Below are 21761 nucleotides of genomic sequence, written 5' to 3' on the forward strand. Positions count from 1 at the left end.
ATGAAGCTATATCAAAAGTGCAAATTACCTTATATGGACATTATTAGCTTGTATCCCAAATAATATTTCTCGATTCATCTTAGCGTTCATGACAACAATATTCTCCTTGCAACTTCGATGTACATTGACCATTATTGAGACATCATTATCATCACATACACGCACATAAATTTTTTGTATGGGGTACTTTGTAATTCAACTGTATCGTGTTTGCACTATAAGAAATTACGCTTTGCACTACAACCGCCAAATCCTTGTAACTCCCGTTGACATTTAATTTTAATTAAGAAGTGATTGTTTCCTCTAAAATCCGTCAATGCACGATACAATTCTTCATCCATCTATATTTGTCACAAAAAATAACCAAATTTAGGAAAAATTTCATCAAAGATAGACACCAAAAATCAATACAACTAAAATACTGCTACAGGTTAACGTGCTATACTTACAGTTTAACGTACTATACTTACAGGATGACGTGCTATACTTACAGGATAACATGCTATACTTACATGATAACGTGCTATTCTTACAGTTTAACATGCTATACTTACAGGATGATGTGCTATACTTACTGAATAACGTGTTATACTTATAGGATAACATGCTATACTTACAGTTCAATGTGCTATACTTATAGGTTAACGTGGTATACTTACAAATTAACGTGCTATACTTACAAGATAACGTGCTATACTTACATGTTAACGTACTATAATTACAGATTATGTGCTATACTTACAGGTTACGTGCTATACTTACAATTCTTGTATTTCATGCTATTCTTACAGGTTATCATTCTATACTAATATCAAATTCAACTAAAATGTCATCAATTATAATAAATTTAACTAATAACAAATTTAACTATTTTTATGAATTCATAAATAATATTGAGAAATTAGTGTGAAATAATAATGTGAAATTAATGGGTGATTAGTTACAATACCTCATTTAACTAACATTTTATCAAAAGTAACAAATTTAAATTTTTTTATGAACTCATTTAACAAACAACATCAAATAATTGTCATGCATAAAATGAGAAATTAATACTATAAACTAAGTAGTTGAGAAAATTAAAAAATTGTACCTTCAAATGCTAAGAAATTTGGTGAGGATTAATTGATGGGTTATAAGGGAGTGTAAGAATCTATTAATGGAGTGAGAGAAAGGGAGATAGAAGGCCAATGCATTTTTCTCAAAAATAAAAAAGATAGCCTTTACACGGTTGAATCCATAGATCCCCCCCTCGTCTCTCTCTCTCTCTCTCTCTCTCTCTCTCTCTCTCTCTCTCTCTCCATTTTCCTTTATTTTTTAAAAAGGGGCCCCACTTAATAAAGACTATAATGAGAATTTAAGAAAAATATTTAGGAGGACCCACATATGAAAGTATTGTATTTTGGAGATTGAGTTTAAAGATAAATACAAAACGAGAGTTGGGCTTAGAGATACAAGTAATAATACTTGGGTTTAAAGATAAAGTGGAGTAAAAAAATGAGCCCAAAAGTAAAAACCCCATTACTTTTATTTGAGAGTTTCATTTAGGGGCTGTTTGGTTGATTTCCTAGAATCAAAGAAAAAGAAATAGGATAAGAATATCACTAAAACTTGTCTTACACCCATTTCCTAAAAAAAAAAAATCATAAAATGAGTTTCCTTAAAATTGTGTCACATCCTCCAATAAGATAATGACAACTCATCTGTTCTTCTCTTTTTTTACGTTTAGAATGTGAACCAAACAAAAGAAAAAAACCTATTAGAGCAACTCCAACGGTACTTCATTCCTCTATAAATGGAGTACCATTGGCTCCAATGGTGCAACTGTAGCACCCTCTATATTAAGAGGGTGCTACAGTAACCCTCTATATTTGAAGGGTTTGGGGGTAATATAGAGGGATCCCTCTATAATACTATTCATAGATTTTAATTCCCATTTTGCCTTCTCATCTCATTATAACTTTTTATAAATACCAATTGTATCCTTGAATATAATTAAACTAATTATTTAACTTAATATAATTTTAAATTTACTCATCTATTTTAAATAAAAATTATATCATTGAAATTATCTTGCCGAAACCTTCAAAATGAGCCTAATATTTAAACTTTTAATATTAATTTAAAATTTATCATTATGAAATGTTGAAGTACAGAGAATTTAAAATACATCAAGCTTAAAAAAATTACATCATTCCTTAAAAAAATTACATCATTCCATTACCATGTCTTTGCCATAAATGTTCAATGAGTGCATTCCGAAGTTCAAAGTGAGCCTCCCGATCTTGGATTTTCCTATGTCGAGCGAGGAATCGTCTTAATCTTTCATCGTCATTGTCATCCATCTCGTCAGCATTTGAAGGTTGAGTTGAATCAACATTATCTAGTTCTTCTTCACGTTCATCCTCCACAATCATATTGTGTAGTATTACACAAGCAGTCATGATGTCATGTAGCACCCGTTTATCCCAAAACCATGCTGATCCTTTGATGATGGCAAAGCGTATTTGAAGTACTCCAAATGCCCGCTCCACATCCTTTCGATATCCTTCTTGCATGGCTGCAAAGTACTGCTTCTTTGGTCCTTGGGGTTGGGATATAGTTTGCACAAGAGTGGACCATTTAGGATATATTCCATCGGCCAAATAGTAACCGGTATCATAATCTTTTCCTAATATAGTGTAATTAGCCGGAGGAGCAGTACCCTGTGCAAGTTTATCAAATAAATTTGATGATTGTAACACATTAATATCATTGTTGGATCCTGGCAATCCAAAATAAGCATGCCATATCCATAAATCATATGACGCTACTGCTTCTAAAATAATTGTTGGCTTTCCTTGACGTCCTGAGTATTGTCCTGCCCAAGCAGTTGGACAGTTTTTCCATTTCCAGTGCATACAATCTAAACTACCTAACATTCCTGGGAACCCTCTCTCTTCACCTTTCTTTAGCAAACGTGTAATGTCGCTCGTAGTAGGGTGCCTTAGGTATTCTTCTCCAAAAACCTCTATAACAGCTCGACAAAATCTCTTCAGACATTCTATTGTTGTTGACTCACCAATCCTAATATATTCATCGGTTGCATCTGCCGATGTTCCATATGCTAGCATACGGTGTGCAGCTGTTACTTTTTGCAAGGTAGATAAACCTAATTTACCGGTTGCATCTCTCTTCTGCATGAAGAAGTTGTCATGATCTGCTACTCTATTGACAATGCGAATGAATAGATTCCTACGACATCTGAATCTTCTACGAAAAATAGATTCTCCATATGTGGGAGTCTCAGAAAAGTAATCATTCCAAAGTCTAGAGTTACCTTCTTCTCTTCCGCGATTGATCATCACATGGCCAGGAATCGATCCTCTTCGTTTTGGCCGCTCGTTCGCTTGAAGACGAGCATGCAATTGTTTTAAGATTTCCTCCTCCTCCTTCATCTCTTCTAGTTCCTGCTCCCAATCTTGAAAGTAGAAATCAAGGGTTTCACCATCGGAAGAAGAAGATGAGGAGCCCCAAATTTTAGAAGATGGTCCAGCACCAAAATTCATTTTGGATATGTTAAGAAAAAAGTGTTGTATAATTTAGGGAAGACTTAGAGTTCATATATAATCAAATTGTTCACTATTAACATTGGATTCCAATCCTATCTCATCTTTACCATTTTTGTCCACTACCCAGCATCGGATTCCAATCTCATCTGAACTTTAATCATTTTGTCCACTACCCAGCATTGGATTCCAATCTCTTCTGAACTTTAATTATTTTGTTCACTACTCAGCATTGGATTCCAATCTCATCTCATCTTTAATCATTTTGTCCACTACCCAGCATTGGATTCCAATCTCTTCTGAACTTTAATTATTTTGTCCACTACTCAGCATTGGATTCCAATCTCATCTCATCTTTAATCACTTTGTCCACTAACCAGCATTGGATTTCAATCTCATCTGAACTTTAATCATTTTTTCCACTACCCAGCATTGGATTCCAATCTCATTCACCTCTATTTAAGCAATGCATTCACACATATTCTCATTCTCTCATTCACAACTCTTCTCATTCACAACTCATATGGCTTCTCGAGGAAAGGCATTCTCCCACAAAGAAGATCAAGTCTTATGCTCAGCATGGCTTGAAGTGTCCCAAGATCCAATCTTAGGTACTAATCAGAGGAAGGAAACAATGTGGGTGAGGATCACAACTCTTTATCATCAGAATGTAAAAGATTTTGGTGGAGATCAAAGGAGCCAAAGGTCACTTGAAAGTCGTTGGGACTTAATTAAGAAAGTCATAAATAAGTTCAGGGGTTGCATTCGACAGATCGAGCGGCTTAATCCAAGTGGTGCTTCTGAATTGGATATAGTAAGTATCTAACTTTAAATTTATCATATTTTGTTATCCTGAAAATTTCTAACTTTTTTTATATTAGATTATTAAAGCTAAAGCTCTGTATGAGCAAGAATCTAAAGATAAGAAAGAGTTTCAATATGAACACATATGGCATATTCTAAAGGATGCTGAGAAGTGGGCTGACCCTACACCTTCAAAGATGACTGTGTCTGGAACCATGTCAAATGCCGAAGGATCAGAGTCGAACTCAATGGACTGCATTAATCTGATGGGTGATGAACAATCTCCTACCAACGCCTCATCAAGTCGACCCGTTGGAAGAAAGACGGAAAAGGCGAAGAGAAAGATCATCTCCCCATCTGAGTGTGATGTTGATATTCTTAAGAATATCAAAGAAATGCAGGAAAAACGTGAGCTTGGAAGGGACACCATGCAACAACTAATGATGATGAAATTAGAAAATGATAAGAAAAAATTAGATCAACGGGCTGTACAATTAGAACAGCGCAATCAACTATTGGCTCAACAACGTGCACAATTTCATCTTGAGCGTGATCGTGAGGATAGAGAAATATTATCAATTGATTTGAGTAAGATTGTTGATGTAAGGGAACATGCATTTTTTGAGAGGAAAAAACAACAAATCATTAGCAGAAATAGCGGTGATTTTCAATTTGATAGTTCAACTCATGTTTCAGGAGGAACTGGATATTGGGGTCCGTCAGGGTATCAGTACGGCACCGGTAGCTATGGAAATGACCTACCAGAATTTTAGACTGTTGTTACCGTATCTTACTTATATAATGTAATTTCTGTATTTCTGAATGTAGTTCCTATCTTAGTTATATAATGTAATTTCTGTATTTCTGAATGTAGTTCCTTTGGGGCGGGTTATATAGATCCCCACGTATTTATTTTATTAATGAATATTTTTATTTTATTCTATTAAAATAAACTAATTTAAAAACGACTCTAAAAATATTCAATATTAATCTCATTTAAAATGTTTCGGCGAGACGGTTCTAAATGTATAATTTTTGTACAAAAAATGATAAGTTTTAATTATTTTATTTACAGCATTAGTTTGTTAATGATAGATTAATTCATATAAATATAGAGTATACCATTGGAGCACAACTTTTACAAACCCTCTATATTTGAGGAATCTTGAAGAATATTCTCTTCAAACCCTCTAAATATGCAGTATACCATTGGAGATGCTCTTATAATAAATATGTTTTCCATAATAATTTTTTTTTAACCAACCAAACATCCCCTTACAAGAATAGAAAAGGAGAATGAGGGTAAAAATTTAACTAAATTCTTACCCCAAATTGGGGGTAAAACACACCAGAAGAGCAAGGAGTAATAAAAAGAGAGTGGGGGAGTAAAATCCTTCTCTCTCTCTCTCTCTCGCTCGCTCGCTCGCCGAGGATCAAAATTGTTGCGTCGGATTAAGCTTTCCCAGTAGATTCATCATCACATAGCCAATTGGGATTTTGATCACATTTGCTGATACCCTTTTTTTTTCTCAACACAATTTAATCTCCTTACCATTGGTTTTCCTGTGATTTTGATGAAACGGATTCTCTTCATTTCCGATCTTCTTCCAAAAGTGCTCAGATGTGAGCTATAGAAGAAAAGACCACATCTTTATAAGCCTGGCTGGTACTCGATCTCTCTCTCTCTCTCTCTCTCCCTCTAAAAATTGTATTTCATCAATGGAGCTGTGTTTTGTAGGAAATGTGTTCCCTTTTAGCTTTTTGATGCCTTTCTGTCGAATTTTCTGCCAATAGCTGTCTTCTTCTATCGGAATATTGTATATTTTCGTAAACTGTAATGTTGGTTGTGGATTTTGAAAGAATCCATCGCGATCCATGAATAGTTATTTCTCATACGCACGTGTGCAGTGCCATAGTTCTTTTCTAATGTTATAGTCTAGTTATCACTGTTCTTTCTCATATTATACTGTCCACATTTCATTAATGCTGGCTGTCTGCTTAGAATGAAGAAGAATGTGAACTATTTTCTTGGAAATAATGATGTTTGTAACTGTTATCTTATTTCTCATTTAGAAGAACACAAAGTTTTGGGTTTTGATTAGTTCCAAGAAGATATGGTGAATTTTGCGGCCTTCTACTTATTAGGGACTTTTCGGTGGAAGAATGTGCTGATATTCTCCTTTAATATTATTACTTCATCCATGGAAAGTGGTCAGCGAAGAATTTTCTGCCAATAGTGTCTTCTACTAACGAAACACTGTCTACCTTTGTGAATTTGTAATCGTGCTTGTGCATTTTCATAGAAGTTAACATGATTCATGTAGTTATTTCTCATTTGAGTTATACCTAACCATAATACTTTCTAATGTTAATGTGTGGATATCTCATTAATTCTTGCGAACTACTTAAAATGAAGAATGGGGACTATTTCTGTTTGTAACAATGATGTTTGCAACTCTTATCTCAGTTTTCCTTCAGAAGAACAGAATCTTCTGAATTTTGATTAGCTGGGTCAGAGGGTGCCCTTTTTATATTCCTCAATTTTCTCTGCAAGAGAAAGAAGATAAAAATCAGGTTGAAAGTTTCCTGCCTTCTACGTATTTAATTTAGAGTCAAGCATCAATGCATAAACATATCTGCCTCTTTCAATTTCCTGGAAGTTATTTGGATTTAATTTTTTACTTATATATATTCTGATTTTATTCCAGAAAGACTTGCTTATAATTGAGCAATTTAAGGTGCTTCGTTGATCTTCGGTGAAATCATTCAAAGTACACATGCAAAAATGTTTCTGAAATGCTTGTAGAATCTATGACTCTGTGTCGTTAGTTTCATTTGTTATCTTTTTGGAAATATCTAGTGATGCATATGAACTTGAAAAAGTACATGCATTTAATTCTAGTCCAACTTGTCCTCTAAAACCAGTTTTTATGAATATTATTATGAAACCTTCTGTTACATTATCAAGAGGCTGGTGGGAAATTCTAAAATTCTTTCTTCTATACCCCTGTCTAAATGTAGTATTCTGGTTCAATACAAATAGAATATAGAAGTTTTCATTTCTTTTTATTATTTGATCAAATCTTGTTGATTATGTTGATGAAATAATCCTTTCTCATGGGATTTATGTTCACAGAATCAAAATCCTAGGTCGTAGTTTGATAATACTGGAATGTTATCTGCTTTGTTATCATTTGACAATAATATCATGTAATGCAGTATTTCTTAGAATATTTTCATAAAGTTCAGTTATACTACTGGATGGTGATTTCTTTTCACAAATCATGCTTAGTCTTAGTTCTCGTAGCTTTTTCCCCTCATTTCTTATGACAATGCTAATCTTTGAATATTTTTCTAATGTTCTTTAGGTGTTATTAGGTGAACCATCCTTGAGTAAAAGTTGAAATCCAGTATGAGTACCGCTGGACAAAATGACTGGGATGATGAAGAATACTCGGTAATTGGAGAAAAGGGAGAAGTTGGCTTCTTAGATTTTGAGGAAGAGAAATCCCTCCATAATTTTGACCCTGCTGAAGATGGCCCTGTAGTTATATCACTGCCTTTTCCTCTCATTAATGGAAAGCCTCAATCCGCTCTAATTGGAGAAACATCTGCTGACTCCATCAGTATCAAGAACACCACGGATGATGCAATAGATTTGTGGAGTGTTCGAATCTACTCCTCAAATCCCGAGGATTCCTTTGTCCTGTCTTTGATGAAGCCTCCATCCTCTGATGCCGATGAAGAGGCAGTTAATGGCTTCATGGGTTTGACTACGCTAGAAGATAGAGTGCTTCAACCTGGCAAAACTCTAACAATTTGGCTCTCATGTAAACCAAAGGAGATCGGTTTGCACACTTCGGTTGTGCACTTTGATGTCGGGGAGAAAATTGAGAGAGTGGTCTTTTTGTTAGCAGAGGATAAGGTCTCGCAAGCTTTGTTTTCCTCAAAACCTTATTCAAAAATCCGCTCTCAAGAAAGGAAGTTTAACTATGATCAGTATGTGGGTGGTTACCGCCCACCTCGTCCTGCTGCACAAGGCCAGAAATTTAAGGTTCCACAGTTTCCTATACCCAAAGATATCCGTGAAGTTATTGAGAATAAACAAGTTCCCGATGTCATTATGGAAGGATTGCATAATAGGAACTACGCTAAGTACTTCAGCACACTAATTGTCATGGAAGAAATTAGTTTAGAGGTAATTCTTAATAATATTTCAAAGGGTTGATTGCGGATAAGCCCTATACTATGACCAAATTGAACTTGCTATCCCTATAGTTCTATTTGTTGCAGATAGACCCCATAGTGAAAGTTTTTGACTCTTTTCAGGGGGTCTATCTGCACAAATTGGTTTTCACTCAGGGAATTTAGCTGCAACAATAGAACTCTTTCAGGCGGTCTATCTGCAACAGAGAACTTCAGGGGTGTGGTGATAGTACAGTGGGTCTATCCGCAATTAACCCTATTTCAAAATGATTTGATTTAAGTGCTGTATGTAAATCCCTACTTTGCATGCTAATTTTTTGTTTTGTTTCAGGAGAATATGAGATCTCATGACATGGAGTGTGTAACCATGAGAAGGAGGGGGCACCAATTTTTGTCTCTTGAAGTTCCTGGATTAGCTGAGCGAAGGCCTTCTCTTGTCTATGGGGACTATATATTTGCGCAAATTGCTACTGCAGAAACACAACATGATAAGCCTTATCAGGTATCCACTCATTCAAAAATCTTAAGTTAGACCATCTAGAATTATGTAATGAACTGTGTTTTTTCCTTATACCCATTTTGTGATTTTTTTTCAGGGTTACATTCATAGGGTTGAGGCTGAAGAAGTATATTTGAAGTTTGATAAATCTTTACACCAGAATCATCGGGATGACAACCTTTATAATGTCAGGTTCACATACAATCGGACAAACATGCGAAGGCTATATCATGCAGTTCAAGCTGCTGAAAACTTGGGACCCGAGCTTCTCTTCCCCTCTCATTTACAACATAAAAGGGTTATAAAGACATCAAAGTTAAATCCTTTGAATCAATATATTAACAATGAACAATCAATATCTGTTGAAAAAATCCTCGGGTGCAAAGGAGCTCCTCCTTATGTAATCCATGGGCCCCCAGGCACTGGCAAAACAATGACTCTAGTGGAGGCAGTCCTTCAACTCTATACATCACGGCGAAGATCTTGGATTCTTTTTTGTGCCTCTTCCAATAGTGCGGCTGATTATGTTTTGGAAAAACTTATCGCTAATGAGGAGTCCGGATTTCGTAAAAATGATATATTTAGGTTAAATGCGATAACCCGTCCATATGAGGATATTAAGCCTGATTTACTTCGGTTTTGCTTCTTTGAGGATATGGTTTTTAAATGCCCCTCACTTAGAGACCTGCGGCATTATAAGATCATCATATCGACTTATATGAGTGCATCTATGTTATATACTGAAGGCATTCGAAGGGGGAATTTCACTCATATTTTCCTGGATGAAGCTGGCCAAGCTTCTGAGCCAGAAACTATGGTTCCAATTTCAAATTTGTGTGCAAGAGAGACTGTCATTGTTCTTGCAGGAGATCCTTGTCAACTGGGTCCTGTTATTTATTCGAGAAGTGCTGAGAGTTATGGTTTAGGAAAATCATACTTGGAAAGGCTCTTTGAGTGTGAACATTATGAAAGAGGGGACAATAATTATGTAACAAAGTTGCTAAGAAACTATCGGTGCCATCCAGCAATATTGGAGCTCCCTTCAAGCCTTTTTTACCACAGTGAACTGATTGCTTGCAAAGAAGACAATGACTCTTTTGATTATGACTGCCTGGAAATCCCAAACAAGTCTTTTCCTGTGTATTTTATTGGAATTCAAGGATGTGATGAGAGGGAGGGAAATAACCCCTCATGGTTTAATAGGACCGAGGCAAGTAAAGTGGTAGATATCATCATGAAATTGAGAAGGAATAGTGATCTAGATGAGGCAGATATTGGGATTATTACACCTTATCGTCAGCAAGTACTAAAGTTAAAGAAAGCACTCGAGTCGCTTGAATTGTTAGATGTGAAGGTGGGAACTGTTGAACAATTCCAGGGGCAAGAACGGCAAGTTATAATTATATCTACCGTTCGCTCAACTATTAAACATAATGACTTTGACCAGATGCACAATTTGGGATTCCTTACCAATCATAGGAGATTCAATGTTGCAGTTACTCGTGCAAAATCCTTGCTTATCATCATTGGAAATCCACACATCATTTCAAAGGTAGCATTTATCTTTTATTTGCTTTTCTCTTCCTGCCCAATTAATCTGCTACTATTATTAATTACGTATCATCTTCAGTGCTACGTCATTGTGATTTGAATATCATGCTCATAGTCTGGCTAATTGCACAATATACGAAATACTCGACAATAATTATCAGAAATCTGGATTCAAATTTTTTGCAAAGGCGATGCTGAAAAGTCTTATAATCATGCATCACTTGCATGCATCTGAAAGAATGATAACTTTTTGTTGAATGGTTCTTTGAAATGCAATTTTGTATCTTAATTACACAAGCAAGAACATACCTGTGCTCTGTATTTTTTGGGTTGACATCTTTGGTTTTCTATCTTATATTCCATAATTGTATAAGAACAAAAAAAGTTTAGTTATGAGTTTAGTGTAAACATTCTAAAATAATTATATGGTTCTTGTAGAAAACTTTAGTTCATTTGAATGACATGAAAAATCGGCTATTTCTTTAGCTTTAGCATTTCACAAGCTGAAGCAAAGAGTCCGAAGCATATGCAAGCTTTTAAAGCTTTGTGTCGAAGGCTTTTTAATGTCAAAAGATGGATACATCTTTTGCTATCTCCAGATAATGTTTCTAGCACCCTGTAAACTAGTTAGTAGCTACAATGTCACACATCATGTAAGCATAACATAACTTATATTGGCACATTGATCCAAGCTGCTACTACTGACAAATGTTCACAAGTCATTGCATTTATTAATTCTTAGGGATACTGATGTGTTTTGCTATTCTACAAAATAAGTTGGATAAGGAGTAATGATAATGGATTAACTATATAACTTAGGCTGGCCTGCATGAGACTTCCATCATTTTGGGTTTTAAGGAGGGTTAGATGTATGCAGTCTTACCCCCGCTTGCGGAGAGATTATTTCGAGATTCGAACAAGTGATCTCTAGATCATAAGGCAACAATCTTACTGTTGGGTCAAGGCTCACATTTGTTAACTAGATTATTTGTACCATTGTATTAGCGAGGATATATTTCAATAAACCCTTTGCACATTTTTTACTTATCCCCACTAAAGCTTTAAAAATGCAACTTAATCCCCAATGAGTTTGGGCATTTTTCACTTAACCCCAAAAACTTTGAATATATCCTTAACCCCCAACAAGTTTGGGAAGTCCATGAAACTCCTGTAACATTTCTAGATCCGGATATAAATTGATATTAAATAAAATACTTACCCAATTGAAGACAAAGACAGTTGCAGTCTTCAGAGAGTAGGAGTCGAGAGCATGACAATGAAACAAAATCGTGCCGATTGTCACTTCTATAAAATAAAGAAGCCAATGGAATAATATTATTCTACACTGCTACTCTCTTGCAACAATGTTTTTTTAACCCATAGCTCCTCTGGAAGCTACTGCACTTAGGTCTAGAGGTTAGCTTTACTTAATTTGTTTCCTATTTACTATGTACTAATGTTTCAATTAACCCCTCAATCAATTTATATATATTATTATAATTATTAATACAACTTAAAGAACTCTAATATTTAAGATTTATAATTTGATATAACTAAGTAAATAGTTGGAATAATCACTAGTGTAAATTGTACTCTATTATACTTTTAGGGTTTTTCCTTATAAAATACCTTTAATAGGGATTATATAAAAACCACCTTTCATTTTTAGTTTATACGTAACCCACCTTTGAAGTGGGTTTTTGTTCTAATAAACCACCTCCCATGCAAAATTTTCACTTATAATCCAAGAATACCCTTTAAAACTAACATCAAAGACACGTGATTCACTTTGTTAATGTTTAGGTCTAGTTAGAATAGAAGTAAAGTACCTTAAATGTAAGGTTATTTTTTATTTTTTAGCGAAATTTTGACGAGGAGGTGGTTGATTGAAGCAAAAACTATCACACCTGTGGACTAAGACTCACATCCCGAGCATGTGACTAGGCTATGCAGCATATGCAATTGGGCCAAACTCCACCCAGAATCATATACTTAAATCTATAAGCTCATTCTATACATACATCGCATTTATCCAATATCTAAAGTAACAACATATAATAACACAAGCATGAATAGAAACTAAATAGCGGAAGCAAGATGAATATACTCAGCAATAAATCCCATAAGTCCTTATAGATATACAAGTATGATACACCAAGTCCTACGTATGAATCATAAAGCAACAGATACATAGATAACTCCCAGAAGCTTATAAACAACAGCCACTACTAGCTATAGAAGTCTTCTACATCATAGATGGTAAGTATACAGAAAAACCTGAACGTAGTATAAAATAACTGGTAATGATGGTGGATAACTCTGGATGGTCCTACGAATTATCATCTCCTGACATCTCGAATCTTCGAAGGATGGAGTGCCTATAACCATGGTAACAGAGGTGCACCTAGATAAATCATATTCGAGATAGGATGTGTTTGGACCTATTTGCAATTGTGCTCTAAGTTTTTGTTCCTGTATGAGTACAGGGTTATTGAAGCCCAGTGTTGTAAAAAGCGGCGAATCGAGGCACTATAGCGCCACGGATCACGGTCGTGGAGCTTCCCCGCCCTGCTTAAGGTGATTGCGGGGAGTTAAGGCGGAGAAAACCGCTAATCGCGCGAAAAGCGGGAATAACCGGCGGTTTAGCGCTGAAAAGCGCTATTTGCCGCTACAGTTAAACCCTCTCCCCAAACCCGACCCGAACTTGTACCCATTTTACTTAAGCCCTCTCGCTTCTGATTCCCAAACCCATCTATGCCCTAGCCGCCTCTCTCCCGACTCCTGCTGCCTAAACTCCGATTCCACATTAATAAGGACGACTTCCGCCGTAACGTCGCTTCCGACCACGTAGACTCCCGCGCACCAGCAGCCCTCCGTCACCATCTCTCTTCTCCGGTTCAAAGCCATCTATCTCTCTCTTCAAACGAGCCAACCGCCCGCCACAATACATCTCCGGCGAGACTTCACTCCCTGTCAAGCCGCCCCCGCTCACTCCAGCAGCACCTCCGGAGTCTTGTGAAGCCCATCTCTCTCTCCCTCCCCGGTAAACCTATCTCTCTCACCGTCTTCCCTCCGGCAACACTCCAGCAACGTCTTCCCTCCGGCAACACTTCTCTCCGACCCCATCTCTGTTGGGCAGCGTCTTCGTCTGCAACATAGAGAAAAAGTAATAAACTAATAATTCAGGTAAAAAAGAATATTTATGAGATTTATAAGATTATATTGATGAAGCTAGTGCTTGATTCTTTGCAAATAAATCTCTATTTGTTCGAGTTGTACAATAAAATGGTTATTGAACACTTGATATCTTTATTCAAGCAGTTTATTGCTTACTTTTCATGAGTAGTAGGGTTCTGCGTTACTTTTTTTTGGCTTTATTTTATTCAGTATATATTTTCTTATCGACTAAAAATTAAACTAACAATCAAAATAGTTGTCATAAAAGATTATTTAGCATATTTAAATATATATATATTTGACCGCTATTTGACTGTGCGCTATTTGCCGCTATTTCGCCGCAATAGCCCGAAATAGCCTTAGCGGTACCTCGTCGCGACGCGTCGCGATCCGCTATCAACAACCTTGTTGAAGCCCTTCTTTTTAATAAAGGAAAATTATTCCAAAGTCCTACTTCTAGTCAATTAAGAATAGGCCTAAACACATCATATCTCGAATATGATTTCTCTAGGTGGACCTAACTTGTATGAGCCTTAATTTAGGCTGGACCCACACAACAGATGGATGAGTGGCCAATTATCGATGGTAGTTCATGCTACATCGACATCGAATTTGAGAGCAGTTAAGTCAAAATTTAGTAAAAAACACTTAGCTTGACCTACACTCAATAGTAGGATGAGCAACTGTCAACACTAACTCGACTGTGAATAAAAATCGAGAATGATTTCCTCTTACCGTCAACAGTATGAAGAAGCAACTGTCAATGGTTGTCCTAGGTAGTTTCTGTTTTCGATCTTTTTGATCCAATAACTCATTTAAACTGAACCAAATTCAAATCTACTTCAACCTAAGATTCATACGTCCGTTGTGAGCTCTCTGAGAACAAGTTTCACATCAAATAGATCGAAACCCTAGGATCTACCGTAGCTTGAGCTTGAAGAGCTATTTCTTCTATGAAGATGAAATCTTGCTCCATAATCAATCACCATACTAGTTCCATCAATCTTAGAAACTATTTCCACATATAAAGACCATGAAGAAACAATTTAAATCACAAAACATGCATCAACTCGAATTTGAACAATTAGGTCTTTCTCCTTTCTCTTGAAAATAAGATATCAATTTAGTGCAAGAGATTTCCTCCCGTTGACAATTATCACGAAATCACAGCAGGAAGAACTCCAAAGAAATCAACTAAAAAAACCATTTCAAAAGATATAGGAGCAAGATCTATAGAACCCGTAATTTATAATTTAGAACTACAACATTTTGAGCAAGAAAACACTTGTCTTGGGGTGAAAATCTCTCGACCTCCAATCTTTCTAACTTCAGCCCTAGTTTTGAAAAATAAGAGATTTGTTATATGATGAGTTTCACTAATGGGTTAGGGTTAATGGATCTCACCCAATAAGGATCCAACACATTAAGCCTTAAAATGAATTAAGCCCATTAGTTAATGTTTAAACCTACTCTTGGCTCAACTTTGTTTGTGGAAAAGATTTATAAAACTAACTCTTGAGAACATTATAAAAGTTTGAGAGGAAACAAAACCAAAAAATACGCGAAGTACACATGGCGCAATATCATGTCACGAGAAAATCTAAGGGCTCAAAATCAACTGGATCCCATAAATAGTCTAGATCAACCCGATCTGGGGTGGATCCTTTATAATAACCCACCTTAAAGATGGTTTTTATGTATAAATTAAAAATAGAAGGTAGCTTCTATGTAATTACCATATTTTTAAGGTAGCTTCCTGGAAAACCCATACTTTTACTACGATTAGTGTTGTTACGTACTATCTATCCCCTTAACAACAACTTTGTCTTCAAAACATGAACATACTTCAGTTGTCAATTAGATTATTTAATATATTTCTTCAACTGCCTCAATCAATTTATGATTATACATTTGGCTATAAGTATAATCATTACTTAATCTTCTCTTGCAATTTAAAAGTTACAATTTAATTAGTTAACTCAATTGTTTGGACTTTGGATACGTACTAAACTAATTTATATTTTATAATTATCATAAAGATTGATAATTTAGGATATCACAAGTAGATAGAACTTGGACCTTCTGTTTCTATGCTATCATTTAAAATTAATTTTCTACTATAGAACAACTTCTGGAGTCCGTACTAAAGAAGTTATAGTTGTCGCCATTTATGATTTCTTTCACAAACTTATAGGCTAAGTTGAACAGGGACGAAAAAAATGGCTAAAGACCTTTGCTTTTTAAACTATGATGTTAAGAAAATTAACTGCTAAACTCATAATTTACAAGCTTGACCATGTGCTTTGGTGTTCTAAAAGTTTCCAAAATATAATGTCTGTTAACAGCTTCCTAACTTTGAGATGGCCGCATATTTGAAAGAAAAAGAAAAATAACTTTCAATATAATTATAATAAAGGACACTGAAGTAATTCACCATGAAGTGTGAGAGAATCAAATTAAACTCTTCAAGGCATGAGATTACAAAGCTAATTAAAGAACAAAACTTGATATAGTTCCTAAAGTCAGGGAAAGTCAAACCTTAAACACTAAAGCTCTCACTTTTAAATAGATTTAAACTTTCCAAAATTATAAGTAGGGCTAAAATATTAGATTGGCCTAGAAAGTAACACATCTTTACCACTTTGACCTAAAAAGTGACGCATACAAGACTTTGACCTAAAAAGTGACAAATTGATGACTCATAGGCTTTTCCAGTCACTGGAGGTAATTTTTAAGCGATATAATTAAGGGGTTTTTTTATATACCCATCAAATCTCCCATATTTTGGATTTACCCCCTCAAGTTCTAAAATTCGTAAAAAAAAACTCCTATTTCTCTCTTCCCACTATTTCCTCCCTCCTTGCCGCCATCTCGTTCATTTTTTTCTCCTCTTAATCTTCACCCTCCCCTCTCCCTCTCGCGCCCCTCTCTCCCGCCCTTCTTTGAAGTTTTTAAATATCGGTCACCATGTCGGCTCGGGAGGGTTGGCGACACAACATTAGGATTTCTAAGTCGTATGTCGTTTTTCTAGCACATATTAAACATGTCGGGCGCTATTGTAGATGTTGGGGCCGATATTTGAGGTGTAAAAGTCGGCTGATATCAAGTTATATGTGTTTGGGATTTTTTAAATATTCTGGTTGGGTTTATTATTCAAAACGCAAACCCGATGATGTTCTCTTTTGTTCCAATAGTTGGCTAGGGAACCTGATAGCAAATTAAAGCAAGAAAAAACAAACATCGCTCCCCCTTTTTCTCTCGTTCCTTTGACATCGTAACTCCGAAGCTTCTTTGATTTCATCATCAAACTTCCAAATTAGCGATAAAGAATTTAACACTCAACCGAAGTTATGTCTATTCTCTCTTGTTCTCTCTCTCTCTCTCTCTATTTGTTTCTTTGTCAATCTTAGATTGTGCAAAGCGGTTTCGCGGGTTGGAGCTTTGTTCTATTTTTCTGACTTCTCTTTTGTTCTGACTTCTAATTCAATTTTTGTTTCTCGTCGAGCACACGAGATAAGTCGGCCCCTTGATCTCTTTATTTTTCCCTATCAAACATAGTTATTTGAGAATCAAGTTTCTGCGATCGGTTAATGACCCTAAACATCATATGTTATTTACTTTATATATGTTTAGACTATGGAATTTATAAAGTATGCTTAAATTACATTCAGGACTGTTTAAATTTTATTTAGGACATAATATTATAATATCTGATATGGCAATCCGATATTTAGTAGATGTACCCTGACATATCTCCGATTTTCGCTATCTGATATGGATTTTAGCTGTCTGGCATGAATCCGACACCCGGCATTTAAAACATTGCCTCCATTCCTATATCCTCACTCTTATCTCCTCCTTTTCCTCTTTCTCCACTCCACCTCTTTTTAGTTTCTTTAACTTCTCTCTCTTCTCAGCCCTCTCTTCCTCCATTTTTTCTTCCCCCTAATGCTTCATGTAAAATGTTTGATGTTGGGTCTAAGAGAGGAAGATGAGGTTGGATTTTTTTAATGATTCAAGAGTGAAGAGGGAGTGGGCTGAGCAAGGAGGAAGAAGGGGGGATAAGGAGGTTGGGTTGTTGGTAGAATATTTGATGTTGGATTTGAGAGAGGAATATGAGGTTGGGTTTTTTAATGATTGAAGGGTGAAAAGAGAGTAGGCAGAGCAAGTAAGAGGAGGGAGTGGGAGAGAGGAGGGAAAGCTTGGGATACAGAGAAGAGAATTGAGGAGATGGTGGGAAGGAGGAGAGAGGGTGTAAAGAGAGGTTTCTTTTACACATTTCAGAATTTAAGGAGGGGGTTTAATCCGAAAAATATAGGAGATTGAGTGGTCTATATGCAAAAATATCTTAGGGCTTGTTTGGATTTCTTTTTTTTTTTTTGGGGGGCGGGGGTGGGGTGGGGTGGTGTGGGTTTTTGGATGTCATATTTGGTTCTGCCTTTTGTTCTCGTTCTTCTCCGCTTGTCTGTCCTGTTATTCTTCTTTTTTGTTGTTTCTATCATCGACTCTCACTCTCTTCACTCATTCGATATTCTTGCTCACTGTCCTTTCTCCTAACTAGCGATTCCTCGTTATTTGGTGCTCTGGTGTTTGTACTCCGGTTCATACTTCTTCCCAACTATTTCTGCTTCTGGTCTGTGCTCCCCCCCCCCCCTTTGTTCGTGATTCTTGCACTGCTTTATAGTGGTTCTCTGCTTCATTTACTTTTTTTCTCTTGTAAAAGGAAGCTTAAAGGGAAAATAGGACAGAGAAAGGAAGAGAAGGTTAGAAATTTCCTTACCTTCCACACCAAATTTGGAGGGGAACAAATTTTGTAGTATTCTGGGTGTGAACTAGCAGAAAACCTAGAGGGACACTCTTTCCTCAAAAAGGCATTCCCAAATGCGAGTGGACTAGGATGAATGGTTTCCCTTAACTTCTCTTCTTCCCTATTCGACTCAATGCAAACACACACTTAATATTTCGCTTAAAACATGTCTTTGCCAATCAGAAAGGCCTACGTGTCATCAATTTGTTATGTTTTAGGTCGAAGTGTCACCAATGTCACTTTTTAGGCTAAATGGTAAAAGGGTGTTACCTTTTAGGCTAATTTGATATTTTATCCTTTTAAGTAGACACATTTTTTTTATCTTGACGAGATCTTCAAAACAAGCTGTAAATTCCAAATTCTTCTAACGATTAGGAAGAGCACTGTCTATTTTAACTTGACCTCTCTTTATTATGTTAGGGTTGTTAGTGTATACCTTTGGAAACTCATTGTTATCTTCTTTGCTTAATTCTTGATTATGAGAAAATTCTTTAGATAATATGTAATTTTGAAAGAAATTGTCTCTAAGATCCTTTGACTACTAAACATCTTCCCAAGCCTATTTTTTAAAGCTCCATAACTCTTACTTCTAAAGGATCATACTTTTTTCGGTTAAATTTCAAGAAAATGCCATGATTTTTTGTGTTTTTTTCCCTCCAAAAAGCTATGATGACCTTAAGTGGATTGTTTCATATAACTTATTCGATATTCTTCCATAAGATAACATAAGACGTGCCTATCATTTTTTTTGTAGTGGTGAAAATGCGCAACCACAAAATCTACTGTTAAGTTGAAAAAATTATTAAAGTGTAGAAATATGTAAACTATTTAATGTAAAATACAGAAAAAATAGTGTACTTTAAGACCAAAATTTACAGGAATAATTATTTTTTAGCACTTCAAGTAAGAATGTTTTTATTATAAAGCTGCGAAGGATACATAACTATTTTAATTGTGATTTGCATATACTACTATATATATGATATATATCATGATATATATATATATGTTATATATATATTATATGTATATATATATGATATGTAATAATGTATATACTATGTATCATATATATATATATATGTATATATATAAATATGTTATATATATGTATATGGCTGCTCGCGAGCCTCGTGTATATACTATTATATATATATATGATATATATATATATTATATATATATATATTATATATATATTATATATATAATGAGATGGTGAGCTCAAATTCTTATTGTGAGATGGTCCAATAGGCTACCCGATATGATGACCGACACCAACTATCGTGATTTGCACTCATCAGGATTTATATGTAGAAAAAATTATATTGTTTTGAAATTTATAATCGTTATTTTAGCTATGTATGAAAGGGACGGTGGTTAAACTGTTTGAAAAATCAACATATTAAACGGTAATGTTTCATATTCAAGAAGACTCTAAACTATGTGAAAATTTTATCATATACATTTGATGATATGTTTAACAAGATGTATAGTACAAATATACACTACAATAAACGAGGATTTTCAATGCTATCTTTCCACATCACCACTGCTAACTACTCAATGGTTTAGGTCTGATCAATTATAGTCTATTCAAAATTCATGTGTAGTGAATTTGAATGAACATTACAAATAAAAATAAACAAATTTATGCATCAATGCATACCTGTAGTGTGCAATTAAGTAGCTGTTGGAACTAAAGAAAAAAAGAGGACAAGGAATGTAATATAAGATCAAAAATCAAAAAGTAAATTTATGATGACAAATTTGTTTATGCATGTGTGTGGCATATTTCTTTTAATATAAGGCTTGCTCTTCTCTTTTTTTTGGGTGATCTCTCATAGTAGTAAGAATGCAAAAGACACATTCTGTTCATTATTCGTGTAACTTATTCAAAATATAAATTGTTAAGTTAGGTGTGCAGTAGAAGCATGCATACTAAGTGACACTAAGGTGACCATTTAGAAAATTATATTTTTAGGTTAAAATGGTGTACATGAAAAATTATCATTTTCACATTGTGCAAATGTTAAACTTTTACATTGATATTCGAATTGAACAATATAAATTTAGATCCAGAAAAATTACATATTTTAAGAAAGTGCATGAAAGTCATAAAACTATTTAGTTCGTAAGATATAAGATATAATGTAACACTAACATATTTCCCTTTATTTTTGAGCTTTGTGAGAAATATTTTTTTAGCGCGTAATTTTATGTGAAACATGATTTGCCTCTAATATCACATGCATTTAGATTAGATCTGTTACCAGTCCTAGAGTGATCCTTGATCTGACCTGTACACTAACATTTTTCCCTTTATTTTTGAGCTTTGTGAGAAATTTTTTTTAGCATATAATTTTATGTGAAGCATGATTTGCCTCTAATCTCACATGCAAATAGATTAGATCTGTTACCAGTCCTAGGGCGATCCTTGATTGACATGTACCTTGACCATACTTGCCATAAATAGATATATGCTAGGACGGAAGTCCCCTTTATAAGATCGAGTAAAACCTGAAGCCCAATCATATTCACATCTCTTATCTTGCTTTATTTTAGTCTAGCATTGCTTAGGTTATTAGAACTTCTCTACTTATTCAATGAATAACATAATCAGGTTCTCTCAAATCTCTCTATAATTATCATGGTATCGAGCCTTGTTATTAGCCCTAGAGAAACATATTTCTTCTTCCTCGACCTCGAGCCGCTGAGGGGGTTTTGCCGCAAATACCAAACTCCATGCTTCTCCTCAGCGTTCACTCTACCAGCTGCCAAACCCTAAACCTAACTTCATTTGGGCCACTGCAGTATCCACAACCTCCTGCCCTTGAGCCGTCACCTACCTTCTCCCCTTCCTCCGATGGCATCACCTCCACCCGCAATCTCTAGCCACCTGCAATACCTCCCTCACCCTATGCACTGCCACTCCACAATCAACAACACTACCCCCCGCAGAAGCCTAGCGTACACACAGCAAGCCCAAGCACCACTACAACAAGCCCTAGCCCTTATCCAACTTTGCAACACCCGTAAGTCTTAGCCCTCAATCAACCCTACCATCAACCTCCAATTGATATGCCATCACGATCTCATGTAGCCTCGATCTCGGCGACGAAGCTCCCCTAAACCACACTGTCATTGCCTCGCAGATCACCCACCCACA

General features: G+C 35.5%; 3 protein-coding genes across 7 annotated transcripts in view; 2 read left to right on the plus strand and 1 right to left on the minus strand.

Moving 5' to 3' along the window:
* LOC109821323 (putative nuclease HARBI1) lies at nt 2208-3548 on the minus strand. Its single transcript, XM_020387513.1, has one exon. It carries the CDS (start codon nt 3546-3548, stop codon nt 2208-2210), a length of 1341 nt encoding a protein of 446 aa, XP_020243102.1.
* On the plus strand, nt 4080-5222 carry LOC109823003. Its single transcript, XM_020389315.1, has 2 exons — nt 4080-4362; nt 4430-5222. Exons 1-2 carry the CDS (start codon nt 4183-4185, stop codon nt 5123-5125), a joined length of 876 nt encoding a protein of 291 aa, XP_020244904.1. The 5' UTR covers nt 4080-4182; the 3' UTR covers nt 5126-5222.
* The window catches only part of LOC109822729 (probable RNA helicase SDE3), a 19487-nt gene continuing 3402 nt past the window's right edge, over nt 5677-21761 (plus strand). Inside the window, exons 1-5 of one of the 5 annotated variants that reach the window (XM_020388975.1) lie at nt 5681-6018; nt 6820-6926; nt 7731-8550; nt 8890-9060; nt 9155-10609. In XM_020388975.1, coding sequence (XP_020244564.1) covers nt 7765-8550; nt 8890-9060; nt 9155-10609 — 2412 coding nt within the window. In that variant the 5' untranslated portion in view covers nt 5681-6018; nt 6820-6926; nt 7731-7764. Of the gene's footprint in view, nt 6019-6819; nt 6927-7720; nt 8551-8889; nt 9061-9154; nt 10610-21761 lie in introns of all 5 variants that reach the window. The other 4 variants (XM_020388974.1, XR_002242249.1, XM_020388976.1 and 1 more) reach the window with 4 other exon arrangements.

Source organism: Asparagus officinalis, chromosome 8, assembly GCF_001876935.1.
Source record: "Asparagus officinalis chromosome 8, Aspof.V1, whole genome shotgun sequence".
NCBI classification, from domain to species: domain Eukaryota; kingdom Viridiplantae; phylum Streptophyta; class Magnoliopsida; order Asparagales; family Asparagaceae; genus Asparagus; species Asparagus officinalis.

What these genes read in the sequence shown, in the direction of transcription:
- LOC109821323 (XM_020387513.1), bottom strand. Translation starts at nt 3,548, where the DNA reads ATGAATTTTGGTGCTGGACCATCTTCTAAAATTTGGGGCTCCTCATCT.
- LOC109823003 (XM_020389315.1), top strand. Translation starts at nt 4,183, where the DNA reads ATGTGGGTGAGGATCACAACTCTTTATCATCAGAATGTAAAAGATTTT. An exon ending in GTGCTTCTGAATTGGATATA is followed by an intron (nt 4,363 to 4,429) that starts GTAAGTATCTAA and finishes TTTTTATATTAG; the next exon opens with ATTATTAAAGCTAAAGCTCT.